At 54.1% G+C, this 23107-nt stretch overlaps 2 protein-coding genes and 1 non-coding gene across 5 annotated transcripts; 2 read left to right on the plus strand and 1 right to left on the minus strand.

Moving 5' to 3' along the window:
* Positions 1-15: 15 nt before the first annotated feature.
* Positions 16-6799, plus strand: TRPT1 (tRNA phosphotransferase 1). 3 transcript variants are annotated; one of them, XM_060303032.2, is made up of 10 exons: positions 16-105; positions 459-542; positions 698-845; positions 1717-1886; positions 1975-2149; positions 2358-2414; positions 2490-2600; positions 2730-3724; positions 3882-3946; positions 4047-6799. In XM_060303032.2, exons 2-8 carry the CDS (start codon positions 468-470, stop codon positions 2819-2821), a joined length of 828 nt encoding a protein of 275 aa, XP_060159015.1. In that variant the 5' UTR covers positions 16-105; positions 459-467; the 3' UTR covers positions 2822-3724; positions 3882-3946; positions 4047-6799. The 3 variants fall into 3 exon arrangements, with proteins under 3 accessions (XP_060159015.1, XP_060159014.1, XP_030689649.1); XM_060303031.2 differs by having other exon boundaries at positions 2730-3697; XM_030833789.3 differs by having other exon boundaries at positions 26-105; positions 764-845; positions 2730-3946.
* FERMT3 (FERM domain containing kindlin 3) lies at positions 2808-22152 on the minus strand. Its single transcript, XM_030833787.3, has 15 exons — positions 22025-22152; positions 21280-21452; positions 18284-18517; positions 17949-18068; positions 17683-17851; positions 17366-17468; positions 5926-6033; positions 5630-5764; positions 5500-5549; positions 5286-5410; positions 4988-5094; positions 4654-4887; positions 4176-4300; positions 3485-3626; positions 2808-3373 (listed from the first exon to the last, which is right to left on the minus strand). The coding sequence occupies exons 2-15, from the start codon at positions 21437-21439 to the stop codon at positions 3194-3196; spliced, it is 1992 nt and encodes a 663-aa protein (XP_030689647.1). The 5' UTR covers positions 21440-21452; positions 22025-22152; the 3' UTR covers positions 2808-3193.
* Positions 13534-13640, plus strand: LOC115840720 (U6 spliceosomal RNA). Its single transcript, XR_004034557.1, has one exon. It is a non-coding gene; the product is annotated as a U6 spliceosomal RNA (small nuclear RNA).
* Positions 22153-23107: the final 955 nt, after the last annotated feature.

The raw sequence follows: 23107 nt of genomic DNA on the forward strand, positions 1-23107 counted from the left end.
CCGCCCCCTTCTTCCTCGGCTTCTCATTGGCCGGTCCTGGCGCTCAGGGCCCGTCGGGGTCAGCTGACGGGCCCGTCCGGGTCAGCTGCCCGGCCCCCGGAGTCGGTGAGCCTTCCCGTCTGTCCCGGCTCTGTTTCTCTGGCCGGCCCAGACATTTTTGCCCCGTTAGCCTGGTTGCCGGCCCCGCCTCCCCAGGCCCGCTTTGCGGGGCAGACCAGGAGCCTGGGTCGCAGGGGCTTGACTTCCCTGGGCCCTGTGGCTGACAGAGTGTCACCTTGGGCAAGTCTTGCTGGGCCTCAGTTTCCCTATCTGCACCAGGGAGTTAGGGGTGGGAAGTGAATTTAGAAATCTGAATATCTCCCTCCCAGCTCTCACATCCCGAGGCTTTGTGACTTTCTGGGCATCGTGGGGACATGGGAAGGTCCTTAACAGTCTCCACATTTCACTGCTCCCCACAGGTCTTGGCCATGAACGCCTCTAGAGGAAGGAGGCAGGAAGCAGCAGGGCCCAAGGGTAGAAGGGCTCACAGACCCCGGGAACAGGTGCGCCCCCTCCACCCTCACCCCTGCTCCCAATGTGGGAGGGCAGGGGAGGGGGTCCTGCTCCCTGGGAAATGCTGGTCGGGTGGGAGTGGGGGCGGATGGATTGTGCTGTTCCCGGGGAGCACAGGGACTCCTCTCCCTCTGGTCTCCTACAGCAGATCACTGAGTTCAGCAGGGCAGGGTCACCACGGGGACTAACGGCCGCCTCTGGGCTCTTTCAGGACCGGGATGTACAACTGTCCAAAGCTCTGTCCTATGCCCTGCGCCACGGGGCCCTGAAGCTGGGGCTTCCCATGGGGCCCGGTAAGTGAGCATTTTAGAGGCTGGGCCCAGGAGTGGTTGGAGCCCAGGGAGCAGTGTGAGCCTGTCTGTGACTGCCTTCCCTCATGGCTCCCACCGCAGTCCTATGAGAACAGCACAGAAGGTACATCCCTTCCGTGTATAGGGAAGACCGAGGCCCAGAGCCCAGTATAATGTCCAGGGAAGACTGGGAGAGGAGCCTCTGTCTGGGCCAGGCCTGGTGATACCTCCAGCCCAGTGGCCCAATAAACACTTATCCCAAGACTGGGCACTGTGAGGGTGTTGGGGTAACTGATGTTTACTGAGTGTCCGCTCTGGGCTGGGTACTGTGCTCAAAAGGGTCACTTGATCTTTGTGACCCTCCATGAGGCAGATCCTATTCCCATATAAGTTGAGAAACTGAGGCTCAGAAAGGGGAGACTTTCTTTTTTTTTTTTAATTAATTAATTTTTAAACTTTTGGCTGCCTTTGGTCTTCGTTGATGCGCACGGGCTTCTCTAGTTGCGGCGAGTGGGGGCTATTCTTTGTTGCAGTGCGCGGGCTTCTCATTGCAGTGGCTTCTCTTGTTGTGGAGCACGGGCTCTAGGCGTGCAGGCTTCAGTAGTTGTGGCTCGTGGACTCTGGAGCGCAGGCTCAGGAGTTGTGGCACACGGGCTTAGTTGCTCTGCGGCATGTGGGATCTTCCTGGATCAGGGCTCGAACCTGTGTCCCCTGCATTGGCAGGCGGATTCTTAACCACTGTGCCACCAGGGAAGTCCCAGGGGAGACTTTCTAAAGGTCATACAGACTCTGTTCTCGTTGCCTGTGGCTTCCCCTGTTAACTGGGGCCCAGGCCAGAGCAAGTTCAGCTCCTGACCACTCTACCTGCCCACAGATGGTTTTGTGCCCCTGGACACCCTCCTGCAGCTGCCCCAGTTCTGCAGCTTCTCAGTTGAAGATGTGCAGCGTGTGGTGGACACCAATGGGAAGCAGCGGTTCGCCCTGCAGCCAGGGGACCCCGGCACCGGCCCTCTCATCCGGGCCAATCAGGGTCACTCCCTGAAGGTGGGAGCTAAGGGGACAAGTGGGAGAGCCATGTGAGACCCCTGTCTGTGAGGGGGTCTCACTGTTGCCCATTCCCCATCCATCCCAGGTACCTGAGTTGGAGCTGATTCCCCTGGAGACCCCACAGGCCCTGCCCCTGGTGCTCGTCCATGGCACATTCTGGCAGCACTGGCCATCCATCCTGCTCAAGGGCCTATCCTGCCAGGGGAGGACGCACATCCACCTGGCCGCGGGACTGCTTGGGGACCCTGGTGTCATCAGTGGTCAGTGCCCCCCCCCAAGCTACTCCCACCCATTCTGTGCTCCCAGGTCCTCCTCCAAGGGTCATAGCCTCTTGTCCAGGGGCAGCCCAAGCCCTGCATGCAGGAGCAACCCCCCACCCGCACCGCAGTGAGCTCAGGACCCCAGCCCACCCAGGTTTGATAACCACAATCCAGACGCCCCAGACCGCAGCTCCAATTGTCTACTCAGGCATGCGGCCAAATTGCGAGGTGGCTGTGTTCATCAACGGGCCCCTGGCCCTGGCAGGTGAGTCTGGACACAGCAGGTACTGCCCCAGGCCTTCAGAGAGGGCATGAGCCACATCTCTGGCTCTGTCTGCAGATGGAATCCCCTTCTTCCGCGCTGCTAATGGGGTGATCCTGACTCCAGGGAACGCTGATGGCGTCCTGCCTCCCAAGTATTTCAAGGAGGCCCTGCAGCTACGCCCCACCCGTAAGAACCGCCACCTCACCACTATTCTTTGTGCCTGAAGCCTGTGCCCTCTGCCCTCACCTCTTTCCCAGCTCCCAACCCCAGACTGACTTAGTTCTCCCTTCTCTAACCAACTCTTTTCTCTCTCAGGAAAGCCCCTCTCCTTGGCTGGTAATGAAGAAACAGAGTGTCAGAGTGACCCCAAGCACAGCTCCAGAGGAAGAAGGATGACCCAACAATAAAATATTTTTTTTAATGTAAAAAGATAACAAAAGAGAAACTCCAGTTTGAACCTATGAGTCATCATCCTGTAGCTGTAGCCAGTCTTCCTCATGTGCTCAGGGACTACAGCTAGGTCAGGGGTGTTGGTCTTGGTCACTCAAACAGGGAAGGGCGGGTGCTGTACAAACTAGAGCCCCCTCTCCCTAGCCTGCGGGATGGCAGAGTCTGGCCCAGCCAGGTCCCTGGTCTACACAAGGCCAGTGACAGTGGGTGAATGTGCCCAGCTCGGTCAGTGCACGTCTGGAGAGGATGTGGGAAGTGAATCCTAATGGGTGTGGGCTTTGGAGCGGTCATGGAAGGTGGTGAGTGGGGCGGGGGCAGTAAGACAGGCTTCAGAAGGCCTCGTGGCCTCCTGTGAGCTGCAGGAAGAGGTCCTCGTCCAGCTCCTCCCCGCGGGCCCGCTCCCGCGTTGACAGGAAGATGTAGCCCCCAATGTACTCATGCACGATGCGGCAGCTGGCAGATACGCAGCTGAAAGCCACGTTGATGTGCTCGTCAAACTCAATGGCTACCTGTGGGGTGGGCAGTCAGAGGGCTGGTCGGGGGTGGGATGAGGGAGCAGCCCTGCCCTGGTTGGGTCTGGCCCAGCCCGTGTCCCTCCCCCACCCTCACTCCCGGCCCACCTGCCGGATGTCCCAGTTGACATTCCACTGGCGCATGTTGCTGAAGCGCCAGGTCTTGACCACGTCGCCCACGGCCAAGTCGATGCGGATCAGTCGGTTGTTGGCGATGCCCAGAATCTCGTCTTTTCTGCTGCCCTTGAACCTGGTGCCCAAGGGGAGAGTGTGAGCCGGGGCCCCACCCTTCGTGGCCCCGGAGCCCTCCCAGACAGCCAGGTGCGGAGCTCAGCAGCAAGCTGGCAAGTAAATCTCTTAGGTTTTCTGGGTCTCAAGTTGCTCATCTGGAAAATGGGGGTTAATTACTATAATCACAATGACAGCATTTAGCAGCATCAGTCCGTGCTTTTCGACAGCAGCTTTTTTTTGTAGCATCGTCATCCACTTGCTCCTATCTTTGCAGGCTTGGAATAGGGGCAGTCACAGGGGCACTTCCTGACACAGCAGCCACCCAGCCCTGTCCTGCAGGTCAGCTGCCCAAGGCCCAGAGAGGAAATGGTGTACGGCAGAGCTGGGACGGGGCGGGATCCCCTGCTCTCCCCGCCTGATCCCTCTCTTGTGTTTGCAGGATGGAAGCGGGTGCACGCAGGCTGCCCTCGGTAAGGTCTCCCCGCAGAGGACGGGAAGGAAGGCTTCAGATGGCTTCACCATCTTCAGAGATGGTGCTTAGCAGAATGGACCGGGGTGGTACTCATACCTGACCACCACGTAGGAGATGCCGAAGTCAGGCAGGGACTGCCAGGCCTGGATGAAGCGCAGCTGGGCCTCAGACAGCGAGAGTTGGGCCACATTCTGGTGGGCTTCCAGGATCCGTGGAGTGAGCTGCGGGACAACGCTGGTGAGGGGCTGCCAAGGTCCCTGAGACCCCCTGCCTGTCCCCATCAGGGAGACAGGATGCTGAACCTGGGGCAGGGCCAGTGCCCAGTGTGGGTCCACCTGAGTGCACCCTCTCACCGTTCAGCACATGTGAGCTGAGCCGGGCCCTGAGGTGGACATGGGCAGCTGGACCGTGACACCCCCACAGAGGGTGGGGAGCAGCACGCTGTCTCAGGGACCCAGGTGGGAGAAGGAGCGAGTGAGCGTGTGCGTTTCCACAGGAAGGCTCTGTGGACATCCAGGGCCAAGGGTGGCCGGTAAACCCTCTGGCCATTCCCGCCACCTACTCCCTCTGGCACCTGCTTGGCCTTGAACTTTCGCTGGAAGCGGGGGGCGACAAGCCCGTAGGGGTTGAGGCCCTCGGCGGAGGCATCAGGGCCCTGGGGGTGGTTGCCTGAGCCCCCGCCGCCTGTCCGCTGCAGGCTGAGGAAAGCCAGGATGGCCTGCACCTCGCTGGAGTAGCTGCTGTCCGCCATGGTGCGGCCCTTGGAGGCCAGTCGGCATCCGGCCATCCAGCGGGCGTACTGCTGCTCCTGGGGGCGGGGGAGAGGGAGGTGAGGGGCTGGCGAGGCTCTAGCTCAGCCCCTGCCCTTGGCCTGGCTCAGCCCTGGCCCCTGCCCAGCCCTCACTCACATCCTGGCACCGCAGGTAGATCTCACTCATGCCCTCAGGGGAGGGCACCAGGAGTTTAATGCAAAACTTCTGGCCTGAGACGTTGACATCAGGGACCACTTCACAGCCTGGAGGAAGAAGGGGGGGGGCTAGGCTGGGAGAGGGAGCCCTGTTGAGAGGGCCCTGGGTGAAGGCCAGTCCTGCACAGTGGCCACAGGTCAGAGGGCATCTTCCCTGCCCCCAGGAGGAGACAAGTGAGAGCATTCACCTGGCCAGCACACAGCCCTTGCCCTCTCCTGGCCAATCCGCCCTCACTCACCCTTGAGGTTGAGCTGCTGAATGGGGTCCCCGGGGGCCTCGTCCTGGCTCTTGTAGTAGGACAGCGTGGTCTCCTTGAACACTACCCAGTGCTGGCGGTACCCCTTCAGGGTCAGCTTCCGGGGCCTGAGGGTGAGGTGGGAGGTTCGTGACAGGCCCCCTCCCTCCCTCCTGGGCCCCTCCAGCAGGGCTGCCAATTCTGGGCCCAGACTCACCGGAAGATCCGGAGATGGTCCTTGAGTTCTGGGATGGTGGTGAGGCTGTCCTGGGGAGGAGAGGAGTCAGGGGGGTGCTGGTACCTGCACTTGACCCTGACCCCAACCCCTGACTGGGGCCCCTCCTCACCAGCACGTCCGTGTGCGCTGACCCCTCCAGCTTCACCTCCAGGTTGCTCAGGGCTGCATCCAGGTCATCCAGCCCCGGGTCTGTGCCAGGCGGTTCGTCCGCCTCCCCACTCTGGGACAGCTTGTTGATGTGGTACTGGGAGGAGCACGTGACCAGGGAGGGCTGAGCGGGCAGCCCCTTAGCCCAACAGTGCCCTCAGCTGGGCTTCCCCGGAGGTGGGCCCCCGCCGGAACACCCTCCCTGCCCTGGGCCTGGCGCGCACCTAGCCACCCGGGGTTCCCAGGCCTGCCCGGCACCTGTAGGGCTGCAAACACCATCATCTCCTCCTCAGTGCAGTCAATCTCCTCCAGCAGCAGGTCCCACCGAGCCTGCTCGTACAGCTGCGTCAGCCTCACCGGGTCTGTCTGGAGCGGTGGGAGGGGAGGCTGGGTTGGTCGGTGCTAACTGCCCTGAGCACCCCCTGCAGCCAGCTCCTGCGAGCCTCAGGCCTCAGCCCTGCCCTCTGTGCTGTGCAGGTTCATTTGGTGGCTCCGCAACCCCAATCCCAGCCTGCCAGCCCCATCTGCCCAGGAAAGCGGCAGCCCCTTCCCTCTAAACCTCTCTGTGCAGATATTGAGTATTTGTCTGCTGTGTGCCCTGCATGCTGCTGAATGGACAATGGGGACCAAGTAAACCAGTCGGTAAATAAGTGAAGTGATTCAAAAGTACAATCAAAGCGAGAAAGGAAGTAGCTTCCAAAGGGCATCTCACTTGTGTGCTCAGGCAGGAAGCCCACAAGTTTGATGGTGATGAGAGAAAATGGAACTGGGGTGCGGCTGCACTGAGACCTGCGGATGGACAAGCCACTGAAGGGAAGAGTGGTAGGAAGAACATTCCAGAGAGAAGGAACTCAAAGGGGGATCCCAGTTACCCACAGAAGACCAAGCCCACGCTCCCTCTGAAACCTGCCAAAATTGATAGCAAAGGCATAAGAAGGATAAACCCAAAAGGACAGAGAAGAGAGAGGGGAGACAACTACGGCTGGTGAGAGAGACCGACAAAATTTTGGAAGATGAACAAGCAAAAACATGGACAGGAACTGAGTTGCAGGGAAGGAGAGCTGGGATCTCACACCCTTTTCCCTCTCTTGTTCTATGGCAAACGCACTAATGAATTTTGTGACCACGTAGAAGGGTGAGATAGGGAGGGTGGGAGGGAGATGCAAGAGGGAGGGCATATGGGGATATATGTATACATATAGCTGATTCACTTTGTTATACAGCAGAAACTAACACAATATTGTAAAGCAGTTATACTCCAATAAAGATGTTAAAAAAAAAAAAGATCAGAAAGCAAACAGCAAAAATACTAAGATCTGAACAAAGGCATCCAGTTCACATGGCGGACAGGCTCAGGTCTGGGATCCTCTGGGAGGCGAGGGTGGGCTGAAATGAGGACCACAGAAAGTCTATAAAGAGAGCACTTCCCTCCCCACTCCCTGCAGCCAAGTGACAGCCGGCTGGCACCAGGTAGAAACCAGAGATTTACTCTCGAGGTGCTGAGCCAGAGGTACCCCTGCATTTGGTACATCTGGGTGTGGGGCGCATTGTGCTGAAAACAGCTGAATTAAGGGATAGTTGGCATGTTGAAAGGTGAGACATCCCCAGCCCTTCCCCACTTGTCACCAAAGACATTGGCAATGAGCCTACTATTCCCCAGTCAGGAGATCAGAGCATTCACTGCTGAGAAGCCAAAGAGAAACCCCCCACAGAAAGTGGCATTCCTGCCCCATCTTCCCCAGGAGGCCTAAAATGCCAAGCCCTATTCATCTACTTAGGGTTTCCAACTGGCTTCTTAGAGCCTTACTTCTAAATATGAAAAGACAGGCAGAGATTACCCACATTTTAGGAAAGCTGCTGGAATGAACAACAAAGACCCATGAACTATAGTCAGGGGAAAAAAAGAGCTTGGAGGAAATAAACACAATGTAGGGAGCAGAAAAAACTTCAAACACCACCAGTCAGAATCCTTACAGAGACAAAATACTGCACTCATAAAACAAGAACAGGACGCTATTTTTAAAAGGAATGTGGGGCTGCCCTGGTGGCGCAGTGGTTAAGAATCGCCTGCCAATGCAGGTGACACAGGTTCAAGCCCTGGTCCTGGAAGATAGCAACTCAGCCCGTGTGCCACAACTACCAAGCCTACGCTCTAGAGTCCGTGAGCCACAACTACTGAAGCACACATGCCTAGAGCCTGTGCTCCGCAACAAGAGAAGCCTCCGCAATGGGAAGCCCACACACCACAACGAAGAGTAGCCCCTGCTCACCTCAACTTTAGAAAGCCCACACACAGCAACAAAGACCCAATGCAGGGCTTCCCTGGTGGCGCAGTGGTTAAAAATCTGCCTGCCAATGCAGGGGACACGGGTTCGAGCCCTGGTCCAGGAAGATCCCACATGCTGCAGAGCAACTAAGCCCGTGCTCCACAACTACTGAGAGTGTGCACCTAGAGCCCGCGCTCTGCAACAAGAGAAGCCACCGCAATGAGAAACCCATGCACCACACGAAGAGTAGACCCCGCTCCCCACAACTAGAGAAAGCCCACACGAAGTGACAAAGACTCAACGCAGCCAAAAATAAATAAATAAATATTTTAAAATTAAAAAAAAAAAAGACTCAATGCAGCCAAAAATAAATAAATAAATAAGTTTTTTATAAAGATAAAATATAAATAAAAGGAACGTGATCATAAAGTTATAGTAATTAAGACAGCATGGCATTCACAAAGAGAGACAAATTGATCAATGTAATCAAAGAGAGTCAGAGAGAGACCCACACATGTATGTTCACCTGACTTAAGACAAAGGTGATCTTGCCATCACTGGGGAAAGGATGCTCTTTTCAGTAAATGGACCTGGGTCAATTGGATACCCATATGGTACATTTTTTTTAATTTAAAAATTAATAAAGTTTTTGTATCCCTACCTCACACTACATACAAATATCAATTCCATTTGGGTAAAAGATCTAAATATCAAAGTTAAAACAATAAAGTCTTTGGAGAAAAATAGGCCTACATCTGTGTGATCTTAGAATAAAAGATTTCTTAAACAGGGTGCAAAAAATTAATCATAAAAGAAAAAATACGACTCACATTATATTAAAATTAGGGGCTTCTGCTTAGCAAAATAAACCACTAAGAGGGGCTTCCCTGGTGGCGCAGTGGTTGAGAGCCTGCCTGCCAGTGCAGGGGACACGGGTTCAAGCCCTGGTCTGGGAAGATCCCACATGCTGCAGAGCAACTGGGCCCGTGAGCCACAATTACTGAGCCTGCGCGTCTGGAGCCTGTGCTCCCCAACAAGAGAGGCCGCGATAGTGAGAGGCCCGTGCACCGCAATGAAGAGTGGCCCCCACTTGCCGCAACTAGAGAAAGCCCTCGCACAGAAACGAAGACCCAACACAGCAATCAATCAATCAATAAATAAATATTAAAAAAAAAAAAACAAAATAAACCACCAAGAGAATGAAAAGGCAAAGCACAGAGTGGGAAAATATATTCACAATATATTTATCTGTCAAAGTACTCATGTACAGAATATATAAAGAACTCCTACAAAGCAATATGAAACAGCCAAGCAACTCAGTATAAAAACTGGCAAAAATTTTGGAAAGAAACTTCACAAAAGAGGATATCCAAATGGCTAATAGCCACACGAAAAAGTTGTCAACTTGATTAGTCATCGGGGAAATGTAAATTAAAGCCACATAAAAAGCACATCAGGGCTTCCCTGGTGGCGCAGTGTTTAAGAATCCACCTGCTGGGCTTCCCTGGTGGCGCAGTGGTTGAGAGTCTGCCTGCCGATGCAGGGGACACGGGTTCGTGCCCCGGTCCGGGAAGATCCCACGTGCCGCGGAGCGGCTGGGCCCGTGAGCCATGGCCGCTGAGCCTGCGCGTCCGGAGCCTGTTGCCCCGCAACGGGAGAGGCCACAATAGTGAGAGGCCCGAGTACCGAAAAAAAAAAAAAAAAAAAAAAAAGAATCCACCTGCCAATGCAGGGTACACGGGTTCGAGCCCTGGTCCGGGAAGATCTCACATGCCGTGGAGCAACTAAGCCCGTGTGCCACAACTACTGAGCCTGCACTCTAGAGCCCGTGAGCCACAACTACTGAGCCCAAATGCCACAACTACTGAAGCCTGCATGCTCTAGAGCCCGCAGGCCACAATTACTGAGGCTGTGTGCCACAACTACTGAAGCCCGGGCACCTAGCGCAAGTGCACCGCAACGAAGAGTAGACCCCGCTCGCTGCAACTAGAGAAAGCCTGCACGCAGCAACGAAGACCCAATGCAGCCAAAATAAAAACAATCCTTGCAGGATCTCAGTTCCCCTACCAGGGATTGAACCCAGGCCAGGGCAGTGAAAGTGCTGAATCCTAACCACTAGACCACCAGGCAACTCCCAAGAAGGTTCTTAAAGCTTCTGGGGCCTCCCCTCCCCTTTCAAGAAAAATTAAAAGGGTCACACGTGGAAGGATTGAAAATAAAAAATGCATTGGACTCCCCAACAGCAACACTGGAAACTAGAGGACAATGGGAAGGTGGCTTCAAAATTTGGCAGGAAAATGTTTCAAACCTAGAATTCTGTACCTAGCCAAACTATCATGCAAGTGAGGGTAGAACAGAGACCTTCTCAAACACACAGGATTTCAAACCACTTAGGGGAAGCTATTACTATTTTACCATTTTAGGGGAAGCTATTGAAATATATGCTCCATCAAGATGAGGGAGTCAGTCAAGAAAAAGGAACACAAGAGATCCAGGAATCAAGAAATCCAATATAGGAATTCCCAGGAAATAGTGAAGGGAAGTTCAAGGACAACAGTTAAGCAGTGGGTCTAGACTGCTACCATTCCACGGTTCTGACCAGGAAATAACACTGACTGATATCCTAAGGTGATCGATCATTTTGAAAGGGGCATCGTCCTTAGGTTGCAATGTTGGTTATAGAACATCCCACCTCATCACTCTGAAGATGCCCCATGGCAAGCCACAGACTCACAGAGAGTGTGCAGATAGCCTTTTGGGGTCTCTCTTCTAACTGTACACAGACAGACAATTAATAGAAAAGAAATAAACCAAGAAAGGAAGTATAGTTACTCTGTGGCTTAGCTAAGAACGTTATTTATATGTGTTACTATTTACAGCCACACTCATGTTGTTTTAACCAAAAGCTACAACACAGGTCAACTGCAAAGATGCAAAGAGATGCGTGTGTTGTGGGAGAAGGAAGGAGGACATAAGACAGATAAATCTTCACCTTTCACACAAAGTGAATAGATTATGCGTGAAATGAAAAAGTCAAGGGAATAGACATACATAAGCTTGTCATATAGATGTAAACACTAGAATAAAAAGCTACAGAGTCAAAACCTATAGTCTGTAGGGATCAGAAATCTGGGATAAAGAGAGGTGGGGTAAGGAGCTGTTTTTTGTTGTTTTTTTTTAAATTGTTGTTATTACTATTAGGACTATTCAACTCTTTAAGCCACCATATGTTACTTTGATTAAAAATAAAATTTAAGCTTTTTTTTTTTTTTCTTTTGGCCGCACAGTTTGTGGGATCTTATTTCTCCAACCAGAGATTGATCCTGGGCCCTCAGCAGTGAGAGCACAGAGCCCTAACCACTGGACCTCCAGGGAATTCCCTAAAATTTAATTAAAACAAAGAAAACGACAAAGACCAAACGGGTTTTAGATACTGGACAACAGACCACACAGAACAGGGATCCCTGAGAGAAGGAAAACAAGTGAATGGTGAGGTTGCCCCACGCTTGCTGCCTGGAGCAAGCATGCCTGCTGTAGCCAAGAGGAGGACCCCAAACGGAGCCCAGCATATTCCCTGAGGAGAGCAGGTGCAGTTGAGAATCTGGGGAGTCCAAGGCAGCTAGAATTCACAGGACAGAGTGTTACAGAGGAGAGAGCTGCACAGATAGAAAACTCTGGATGGAAATCAGCAGGGGGCTCCTCTTTAGTCATTAGCTGGGTACCGATCAGCACACGTGTATAAGGAAATAACTCAAGGCTAGAAAGAAACAGTAAAAGGAGCAGGTGGAACACTTCCCAGAGCTCACATGAGGGTGGGAATAGTTCATATTCCCAACACAGATTAGAGAAGCCTCACCATATATATAACATCAGAATACTCAGAACACGTGAATTCCCTGGTGGTCCAGTGGTGACCACTGCCAAGGGCCGAGGTTCAATCCCTGGTCAGGGAACTAAGATCACACAAGCCGGGTGGCAAAAAAAAAAAAAAAAAATACTCAGAAGGCTCTTGCCACAGTAATGGGGTAAATTAGCCCTAGATTAAAAGATGCTTTTTTCTGATCTAATTAATTATTATTTAATTATTATAAATTATAATGATTAGTTCATGTTCAAAGCAAACCTTAGAAGGAGCAAACTGTTTCCAAGTGTCTTAACTTCAAAACAAGGTTTAAAGATATTTAAAGCACTACCAAAAAAAAAAAAAAAAATCCAGGACCCAAGAACATAAGATTTGTAGTGTCTGGCATCAAATAAAAATTTTCCAAAAAACAAAAAAAATTTCCAGGCATGAGAACAAGCAGAAAAATACAATTCATAATTAGGAGATAAATAGTCAATAAAAGTAAATCCAGAAACGACACAGATAATAGAATTAGTAGACAAAAACACTAAAAAAAATTATTTTAAATATATCCTGTATGTTCAAGAAGGTAGAGAAAAGCATGAGCATGTTAAGGAGAGATGGAAAATATTAAAAAAGGTCAAAATTGAACTTCTAGGCAGGGTATTAATGACATATTAGACACGGGAGAAGAAAAGATTAGTAAACTTGAGGATAGAGCGGTAGAACTATCCAAAATGAAACACGGAAAAATAAGACTGGGGAAAAAAACACTGAACAGAGCATCAGTGAGCTGTGGGATGATTTTAAGCAGTCTAATAGTCATGTGACCAGAATCCCATAAAAGAGGGGGGAGCAGAAAATATACCTGAAAAAATAAAGGCCAAAATTTTTCCAAAGTTGATGAAAACTATAAACTCAGATTGAGGAGGCTCAATGGACCCCAAGCATGAGAAACCTGAAGCGAACCAAGGCACGTGATCATCAGATTGTTTAAAACCAGTGATAAAGAGAAAATCATAAAAGCAGTCAGAAAAAAACGTGTGTTTCATACAGATAAACAAAGAGAGACAAGCCACAAGACTGTGAGGCAGAATTTTTAAGGAAAAAAATAATGTCAGCCAAGAATTCTACAACAAGTAATATCTCTCAAAATCAAAGGCAAGGGCTTCCCTGGTGGCGCAGTGGTTGGGAGTCCGTCTGCCGATGCAGGGGACACGGGTTCGTGCCCAGGTCCGGGAGGATCCCACATGCTGCAGAGCAGCTGGGCCCTGTGCCCCGCAACGGGAGAGGCCACAACAGTGAGAGGCCCGTGTACCACAAAAAAAAAAAAAAAAAAAAAACAAAGGCAAAAGAATGACTTATACAGACATACAAAAGCTGAAAGAATTCATCACCAGTAGACCAGCTTGACAAGAAATGTTAAAGGAAGTCCTTCAGGCAGACAGAAGATGGTACCAGCTGGAAATCCAGATCTATACACAGGAAGGTGAAGACCCGGCAGGGAATGGTGAGTGTGTAGGCAGAGAGAAAAGACTGCTTTCCATATTTTAAAAATGCATTTGCAGGACGATTGGCTGATGGAACTTTTCTGTGTCTTGACTGTATCATGTCAAGGTCCTGGTTGTGATACTCGTTGAGGGAAACTGGGTAACAAGTCTCCAGGTATCTGGGATGTCATGTATTAGTTCTTACAACTGTCTGTGAATGTACAGTTATCTCAAAACTAAAAGTGTAATAAAAAAATAATGGACCGTACTCGCTTTGGCAGCACATATACTAAAATTGGAACGATACAGAGAAGATTAGCATGGCCCCTGCGCAAGGATGACACGCAAATTCGTGAAGTGTTCCGTATTTTTATATGGAATCTAAAAAAAAAAAAAAAGTCATGAAGAACCTAGGGGCAAGACGGCAATAAAGATGCAGACCTACTAGAGAATGGACTTGAGGATACGGGGAGGGGGAAGGGTAAGCTGGGACAAAGTGAGAGAGTGGCATGGACATATATACACTACCAAATGTAAAATAGATAGCTAGTGGGAAGCAGCCGCATAGCACAGGGAGATCAGCTCCGTGCTTTGCGACCACCTAGAGGGGTGGGATAGGGAGGGTGGGAGGGAGGGAGACGCAAGAGGGAAGAGATATGGGGACATATTTGTATGCATAACTGATTCACTTTGTTATAAAGCAGAAACTAACACACCATTGTAAAGCAATTATACTCTAATAAAGACGTTAAAAAAAATAATGGACTGGTTAAAGTAAAAATAATCATGATGATGACTCAACAATTCTACTCCTAGGTATTGATATATACCCAAGAGAAATGAAAATATATGTCCACTCAAAAACTTGTACATGAATATTCATGGCAGGATTGTTCATTAACAACCAACCAGTGGGGGTAAAACAAATGTCTATTAACTGATGAATGGATAAATAAAGTGTGGCATATATGTACAATGAAATATAATTTTACAATAAAAAGGAATGAAACACTGAGACAGGCTACAACGTGGATGAACCTTGAAAACATTACGCTCAGTGAAAGAAGCCAGCCACAAAAGGCCACACGTTGCACGATTTCATATATATGAAATGTCCAGAACAGGCAAATCTGTAGAGTCAGGAAAGAGATTGGTAGATGCCTGGGGCTAGGAGGGGTGGGGGGTAAGTGAGGAGTGACTGTTAATGGGCGTGAGATTTCTTTTGGGGATGATGAAAATGTTCTAAAGCTGATTGTGGTGATAGTTGCAGAACTCTGTGAATATACTAAAAACCATTGAGTTGTTACACTTTAGACGGGCAAATTATATGGTAATGAATTATTTCTCAATACAGCCATCATCATAATAATAACAGCAACAGGGAATTCCCTGGCAGTCCAGTGGTTAGGACTCCGTGCTTTCACTGCCAAGGGCACGGGTTCGATCCCTGGTCAGGGAACTAAGATCTTGCAAGCTGGGCGGCGCGGCAAAATAAATAAATAAATAAGAATAACAGCAACAAGGATGACGATGTATCGTGGGCTTTGACGTATGTAGAAGGGGAGTGTGTGATAACAAGAGCGCAGAGGCTGGGAGGGGAAGAGGGGATCCCACTGTAAGGTTCTTACACTGTAGTGAAGTGATGTTTCACTGGATGGTAATTATAACCCCTAAAGCAACTGCTAAAAAGAGAAAAAAAAAAGCAGCATAGATAATACACTCTTATAAAGGAGATAAATGGAATCATGAAAACCACTCAATCCAAAAGAAGGCAGGCATGGGAATTCCCTGGAGGTCCAGTGGTTTAGGACTCGGTGTTTTCACTGCCAGGGACCCAGGTTTGATCCCCGGTGGGGGATCCTGCAAGCCACGCAGCACAGCCAAAAAAAAAAAAAATTAATTAAAAAATTTAAAAAATAAAAAGAAGGCAGGGAATACACAGGGAGCATAGCCAATAATCTATGACAACTATAAATGGAGTATAACCTTTAAAAATTGTGAATCACTACATGGTATACCTGTAACTTAGATCATATTGTTCATCAACTATACTTCAATAAAAACCAACAAACAAAAGAAGGCAGGGAAGGAGGGAAAAGGGCACAACAGCCTGGAGGATAGGAAGGAGCACGGGGAAGTGGACGGAGAGGAAAGGGGGGCTGGGCGGGTGGGAGGGAGTGGGCAGCGCCAGGGCCAGATCAGCACGGTCCTGGGCCACAGGCACCCACAGGAGCCTTTTAAGCAGGATTTACAGGACCTAATGCACCTGTAAACATTCATTCCAGATACTGCGTGGAGGTTGGGGAGGCCAAAGGAGGAGAGAGGCCCATTAGGAGGGGCTGCAGCAACTCACACGAGAGAGCCTGACGCTGCACAGATGAAGGGATGGAGAGGAACGGGTGGTTTGGGATGTTTAGTTCAAGGAAGGATCAACAGGACACAAGGAGGGATGAGATGAGAGGGAAAGGGAAAGACCCAGAATAGTGTAAGTGTGGGAATTTTGCCATGAGTCCATGGTGGGAGGATGTGCTGGGCAGACTTGGAATCAAGAGTTCTGTTTCAGGACTTCCCTGGTGGCGCAGTGGTTAAGAATCCACCTGCCAATGCAGGGGACACGGCTTCGATCCCCGGTGCAGGAAGATCCCACATGCGGCCGAGCAACTAAGTCCGTGCGCCACAACTACTGAGCCCGCGTGCCACAGCTACTGAGCCCACGTGCCACAACTACTGAGCCCATGCACCGCAACTACTGAAGCCTGTGCGCCTAGAACCTGTGCTTTGAGAAGCCACCACAATGAGAAGCCTGAACACCGCAACGAAGAGTAGCCCTGCTCGCCCCAACTAGAGAAAAGCCTGCGGGCAAAAGCGAAGACCCAATGCAGCAAATAAATAGACAAATGAATAAATAAATAATTTTAAAAGGTTACTATGTCCAAAACAAGTAGGCTTATCCTAGTGGAAGGCTACTTTCAAAAAAAAAAAAAAAGAGTTCTGTTTCAGGCAGAAGCTGAGATGCCTGTTAGGTGCCAGAGCAGAGACAGCCATTTGGACGTGAGAGTCTAGAGCTCAGGGGAGGGAGGTCTGGGCTGGAGGTGGTAAATCTATAAAGAGCACAGACATGACCCTTAAATCCAGGAGGCTGGAGCTTCCTGGGAGAAAGGGTAGAGAGAAGGAGGCTGGGGAATGGAGCCCTGGAGCCTGCAACTCCCAGAGGCTGTGGAGACAGGAGGAAGGGCTGAGGAACCTGGGCAGGGCAGCTGCAGACCCTTGTGCGCGTGGGGATCCCAAGTGGCCAAGTAAGAAGCGGATGGCGAACCTCCCTGGCCATCCAGTGGTTAAGACTTCCATTGCAGCGGGTGCAGGTTTGATCTTGTATGCCGCGTGGTGTAGCCAAAAAAAAAAGAAGTGGACGGGAAGTGAGCAGGGGACAGATAGCATGGAAGGCATGGTCGCCTCAGCAGGACAGGGACTCCAGGATAGAAGACTCTGGGATAGAGTTGGCTGAGGAGAGAGAGGGAGTCGAGGGGCACCCACAGGAAAGGCTTGCGGGGAGCAAAGACGCTGGACCCCAGGGTTCTAGAGACAATGGCGCTTAGCAGTTTTGCAGTGAAGGCGGTTCAGAGAAGTGGGGCCACAGGTAGAGGGAGCACCTGGAGGTTTTCCAGATGGATTCATGGAGCCTGTTGGTTGCCGGTGGGGACGGCAGGCAGGGAGGGAGAGAGGCACACAGGTGCCCGCCCGCAAAGCCTCGTCTTTCACCTGCCCCTAGTCCCTGCAGGTCCCAGTGCCACCACCTCCAGGAAGCCTTCCCTGAGTGCAGGTGTGGGTGCCTCCCACCTGAGCAGCCTTCCCAGGGGCACCTACAACCGTCTACACTGAGCTGTGGTCATTATCTCCCTGATGGTCCTTGAGAAACAGGTCTTGCCATCAACCGGGGCCCAGCACCATGTCGATGGAGTTAATAAACGGGTGTGGATGGACAAATGGACAGATGGACGGACCCCTACACGTGTCTAACGTTCCTAGAGCCCAGACCCCCGAAGCAAGGTCCCCGTGTCCCACTGATCCAGACACCCCTTCTCCCTGACGCAGCCCACCTTGGGATCCAGGTCGAAGAAGCTGTAGTACTTGAAGCGCAGCCAGAGCATGTCCCCCGCCTTGATACCCTGCTGCATGAGGCACCGCGACGAGTCCAGCCACCTGGGCCGCAGCGCAGGCAGAGGCTGGGTCAGGGCTGAGCCGGGGGCAGTGGGGCGGGCTGGGGGGCTGGGCAGGGGCTGGGGCGAGCACACACGTGCAGGAAAGGCCTGGGGACAGGCGTGGGTTTGGGACGAGCAGGACACAGGGGAGGGTGTGGGCTCTGGGAGCAGGGGCTCAGGCACAAGGGCAGGTGAAGACCCGGCAGGCGAGGCACCTGCTGTGGAGCTGGGTCTTGTCCAAGAGGGAGCTGGGCCGAGGCAGGCGCTGGAGCAGCAGGGGGTCTGGCGGTGCCAGTGGCCGGCTCAGCATGTGGTAGCAGGCCTCGGTCTGGGCACTGTCTGAGAAGTGGGCTGGCATCCCCCGGAACGACACAGGTGCCACGCCTGGAGTGCGGGTCACGGTCAACCAGGCCCGGCCCCGACCCCAGGCCTCCGGGGCCTGCCCTTGTGGCCGCCCCTGGGCTGCCCCGCCTGCACTCACCCCCGGCCAGGACGACCTTGGTCAAGTCATACACCTCCTCCTCCGGCTCCTTTTCCTTCTTCTTCTTCTCCTTCTTCTCAGGAGCCCGGAGCAGAGACATCTCCTCAGGGTGCCGGATACCTGAGAGGAGCAGAGGTCTCAGCGGGGGCTGGGGTTCTGTCCTGTGACCTCCCGCCCCACCCATGGGCAGTTCGGGGCAGCACACAGCCCCACGAGCCGGATGGGGAACAGCTCAGCAAGGTCGAGGTGACAACAGCTGGGCCTGGAAAGGGAGGGAACGTGCCCCCTGGCAGGACCCTCGCAGGGGGCAGAGTGGGGACCAGCCGGGGACTCACTGAGGAGCCGGCAGATGGCAGCCACAGCCCGGAAGAGGGGCTGGGAGAAGCTGGCTCGGAGGCGCAGGGCACGGCGATTGGGCAGTCGCAGGATGACAGGCCGGTGCTGGGGCCCAAAGAAGAGGCGGGCGTCCGCCAGGATCCCGTATTTGTCCAGGGTCCAGTGGGTCTGCAGCAGCCATTGTCTTTTCTGTTCCCACCAAATGGCATGGTCTGACCAGTCCTGCTTCCGCTCTGTGAGGCCACAGGCAAGGGGGGCCACGTCAGCCTTGGAGGGCCCTGCCCCCAGTGCTGAGCACAAGGCTGGAATTCAGAGGTGGTGACCGCCCCTCCGCTGCCCAGGCCAGGGGCAGGGCCAGGCGGGGTTGGCTTGGGGGCTAGGACTGAGGTCATGGCAGAACGGCTCTTTGCTGGCTAACCCTGCTTGTTCCCTGGGCTCAGTTGCTACTGAGGGGAGTCACTTCCCAGGGGAGCCCCCAACCCAGAATCTTCGTGCTCCCATCTCACACACTCCAGTGCATTGGGTTCTCCCGTACAGCACCTCCTGTATCCTCCCACAGTTCCTGGCTTCATGGCTTCTCTCTGGCATTCCTGGGAGCCAGAGGCAACTGCAGGGCCTGGGGCTGTGCCGGGCACGCAGCAGCAGGCACTCCATGAATATCTAGTGGTTACTAGCTCTGTGACCTTGGCCAAGACCTGAACCTCTCTGGGCCTCAGTTTTCTGGTTCCTGAGATGCGAGCAGCAATGGACACTGCGCAGTGCCTGCCGCCACGTGGTGAGTGCATGGTGCCTGTGACACAGGCGTGCGGCCGCATCAACACGGCGCATGGGCCTTCGGATAGAAATGCGAGCACTTCGAGGTCATGCAGCTGGTGAAGGAGGACACGTGCTCTCCTCTCCGTCTTCCCTTCAGGAGCCTGAACTGGTGCCGGGTGAGCACAGTGGAAGAGCAGAGCCCACTAGCGTCAAAGCCCTTCCTGGGGAGTGGTCCCGTCCTCTGCGCCACCCCCCTCCCTCTTCCTCCTGCCCTGTCGCCCTCTGTGCCTTCCGTCTGTTCTTGGTTTTGTGGCACCCACTCCCCGTCTCCTCCTGACCCTTTGCTCTTGTTCTGTCCTGTTGGCCCCCTCTCCTGGCCTGCCCCCTTGCTTGCCCGTTGGTTCAGTCCGAGGACCCTCTTCTCCCTCCTTAGCCACGGCCTCTTCCCGGGGTCTCACCTAGTCTAGGGCTTCATCTTCCTGCTGTGAGCCCCAGGCCAGAAACCCACAAGCCACTGGCTAAGGGGCACGTCCACTGGCTTCAATCATTCCAGAAACCTTTTTTCACCAGCCCGTGTGCCCGGCTCTGGGACTATAAATGTGGTGACTCCTAGTCCCAGCCCTCAAGGTGCCCCACTTCACCGCGCTCTGCCTGACACTGGACAGAGGTGCCCCCTCCCCTCAGCAGCTCCCTGGGGGCTGGGTGACAACGGCTCTCCTGCCAGGCCCGAGCTTCCTCCCTTTCACTTTAGCCACCACATTTTACCAACGCCAGCCCTCCCCCAAACTCACCTCCTGTCCATCGTCACCCGACCCAAGGGGCCTGCCTTAGCCTGACAGCCTCCCACTGGAAACCTTTCGGCACAGCTGCCCTCCACCTCCGGGATGGAGTCCAAAACGCCTTATGGCATTCACGCCAGCCTCGTTTCTTGTCATACTCCAGGAGTCCTCCCCAGCCTAGAGGCTCCAATTCAGCACCGCACGCTCCCACGCCCCAGCGTGTCGCCTTGTTCCTCGCTGCTGCGGCCCCCTCTCAGGATTCATACTGTCCCGGGCTAGGCGCAGCCCCTGTGCTGGCTTCCCCCGTGCGGCAGCCAACACTCAGCCCTGTGTCGGCAGCTAAAGGGTGGGTCCCACCTGCCCGGCTGCGCTCCAGATCAGGGGCTGGCCCAGCCAGCATGGCCATCAGTCGACCTCGGATGTGCTAAGGAGTGAGTGGGAGCTGGGGGGTGGGCACAACAGTATGCTCGGGGCTGGGGACAGGAGCTGGAGGGACTTGACCCCGGGGGTCCCTGCAGCGGGTGGAGGAGTGGGTCCGGCTGGCCCCTTGTTCAGGCCTCGCGCTTTGCTGTGGGCCAAGTCCCGGGGCCAACCGGCTCTTCTCCCGGAGCACCCGGTCGTCACCCTCTCCGCCCTGTTCGGCCAAGCCTGCCTGAGTCTCTGTCTGACACCCGGTCTCCTGAGGGACCTTCTACTCTCCACTTCTGCTTTCACAACCTCCTTGGGCCCTGCCTTCTCGAGGCTTCCCTCACCGCCTCAGCCCTGTGGCCGGGCTGCCCTGCGGCCCCGTGCTGTCCACAAGCCACTGACCTCCCTCCCGGCCGCCCACTCACCCCCACCCCCGGGGGACCCAGGACCCAGGCTGGCACTATCGCGGGCCTGCCTTCCGGCTCGGGCTATCAGAGTGGGCCCGCCGCCCTCCCAGGAAGGGGCAGCCCGCACCCCCAGCAGGGAAAGGCGATGAGAAGCCCCCGCGTCAGTGGCCCTGCTCCCCTCCAGGGCTGATACCAGAGGCGGCTGTGCTGTAACTTCCTGTGGGGGCAGGGCCTTCTCACCCAGGCTGGGCCTGTCACCAGCCTGCTGAGGGCTTCCTTCCGCCCAGTGAGAGGGTGTGGGAGCCCCTCCCCACGTCAGCAGGAGCCCCCTCTGGGCTCCTCTCGACCCCCAGAATGGGATCTCTGCCTCAGCCCAGGCAAGGCCTCTCCTGCCCCAGAAGTGGGTGAACGGAGGACCGTGGCCAGGTCTGCTCCTCGGGGTCTTAGTGGAACCCGTTGGAGCGGGAGGAAGGGAGGAAGGACAGTGGGAGGGAGGGGAAGTGAAGTTGGGGAAATGTCTTTTTTGGAACCAAATGATTAAGCTGGTGCCTGAGTCACTGTGACTCCATTATCGAGGGCCACGCAGCAGGGCTGGCCCGGAAGTGCCAGGGGACCCTGTGGGCAACGGGGGTGGTGGGCACTCACTGATCTCCTCCACGATCTTCAGGAGCACCCCACCGATGTGTGACTCCCCTGTGACCCGGAGGGTGACCGACTCGGCCTCGGGGTCCTCCTCTCCTACAAACACCCGCAGCTCCCAGGACGAGTCGATGTAGTCCCCGGTGGCTGTCTTCATCCCCGCCATGGCTGCGGCAACTCTGGGAGAGGGTGGGAAGGAGGCAGGGTGGGCAGCTGGGCCCTGGTAGGCTGCCTGTGATGCCCGGGACAGGCGGGGGCCCAGGGAGCAAGCCCGTAAGGCAGAATGCCACGGCAGCAGCAAGACGCTGGGAGCTGAGTTGTTGCAGGCGAGCCTCAGACCCTCTCTCCGTCACAGATGATTGGGCTGAAGGGACCTTCAGAGTCTGTGTTGCCCAGCCCTCTCCCTTCTTGCAGACGGGAAGACGAGGCCCGGTAAGAATAAGAAGGGCCTCACTCGACATCACCCAGCTCGATGCCAGAGCTGAGCACAACCTCCGTCAGCTTGCTCAGCCCACGGCCCAGCCCAAGCCCACACTGGCAGCTGCCCACCCTAGAAACGGTTGTGAGCCCAGGTCAGAAAATAGTTCCAGTCAGGCCCAAAGGTCAGCTCCATCATCCCAAACCAGCCAAAGCCTCTCTAGGGCAGTGGAAAGTCCAGGCTGCCACATGGAGAGAGGCATGCTGGGCAGAGGGGCTGCCGGAGGGCGAGGAAGAGAAGGGTCCTTGGGTCTTCAGCCACCGGCCGGCTTACCTTCCCCGCAAGGGGCTGGGGCTGGAGGTGGGGGTCGGAGCGTCAGCCGCTCCTGGCTGCAGCCCGCACACCTGCAGACCACTGTGTGCTTCCTTCTCCTCTCTCTCCGTGGAGCTTCCTTCAGAGGCCAGCCCTCGCGCCTTATCAGAGCAGGGCGGGCCTGGCCCCTCCCCAGGGCGTGCTGGCACTGGGGGCAGGAAGCAACAGCCAGCACCCTGGTGGCGGCGCGGCAGGGGTTCCAGTGGGGCCCTGCCTTTGCTCCCAGTGAGCACAGGAAGCAAGTGGGGCTTGTGGACCCAAGACCACACAAAGGGTCCCGTCATTTGGAGGGAAGCTCGATTCAAACTAGAGAAGCCACCTATTTGTGTTCCCTTGTCGGAGCCATCTCTCATCTCCAACCTGTCGTGAGGTGGGGGTCCTCGGGCTGTAAGCATCACTCAGCTGCAGAGTCTGGAGAGCAGTGGAGTTCAAAGGGTGGGATCTGGGTTATTTAGGGACCTGGCAGGTCAAGTCAGCTCAAGCCCCGAATGTCCTTTATCACCACAAAGTAGATCCTTAAAGGCCCTGAGGGAAACGACTTTATGTCTTTCCTGTCCCCAGTTAAGGGCCTCTTTTCCAAACTTGTCAACCTTAGAACTGCCCAGGGGAACAGCTGAACAGAAATTGGCCCCTGATGTTTCACTACCTGCCTCTCCCACGCCTTCAGGTTTCAAGACTTCAGACTTGCCACCTCTACTGTCCCTCCACCTGCATCGCTCCCCTCTGGGGCCAGTACCCACAAGACTCACTCCTGTCATGTCCCTACGCAAATGTGACTCAGAGGGCCCCTGGTGGCCCAGCGGCTTCCTATCACCTGCAACAGGATGTAAGCTTTGGGAAAGCAAGGTCTTATAGTCACTGGCTCCCAGCAGAAATTCAGCCTTTCTAGACAATCAATTTGGGGATGGAGGGAACAGAGCCTGAAGAGACAGTAGCACCAAAGGTGCAGCAGAATCCCTGTGGAGGACTGTGCCACCCAGATGGGAGAGGCCTGCTGGGGATTCCCAGGGGAAGGCCAGCTTATGCAGTCAAGGCAGCAGGAAG

Source organism: Globicephala melas, chromosome 8 (genome assembly GCF_963455315.2).
Source record: "Globicephala melas chromosome 8, mGloMel1.2, whole genome shotgun sequence".
In the NCBI taxonomy this organism is placed as follows: domain Eukaryota; kingdom Metazoa; phylum Chordata; class Mammalia; order Artiodactyla; family Delphinidae; genus Globicephala; species Globicephala melas.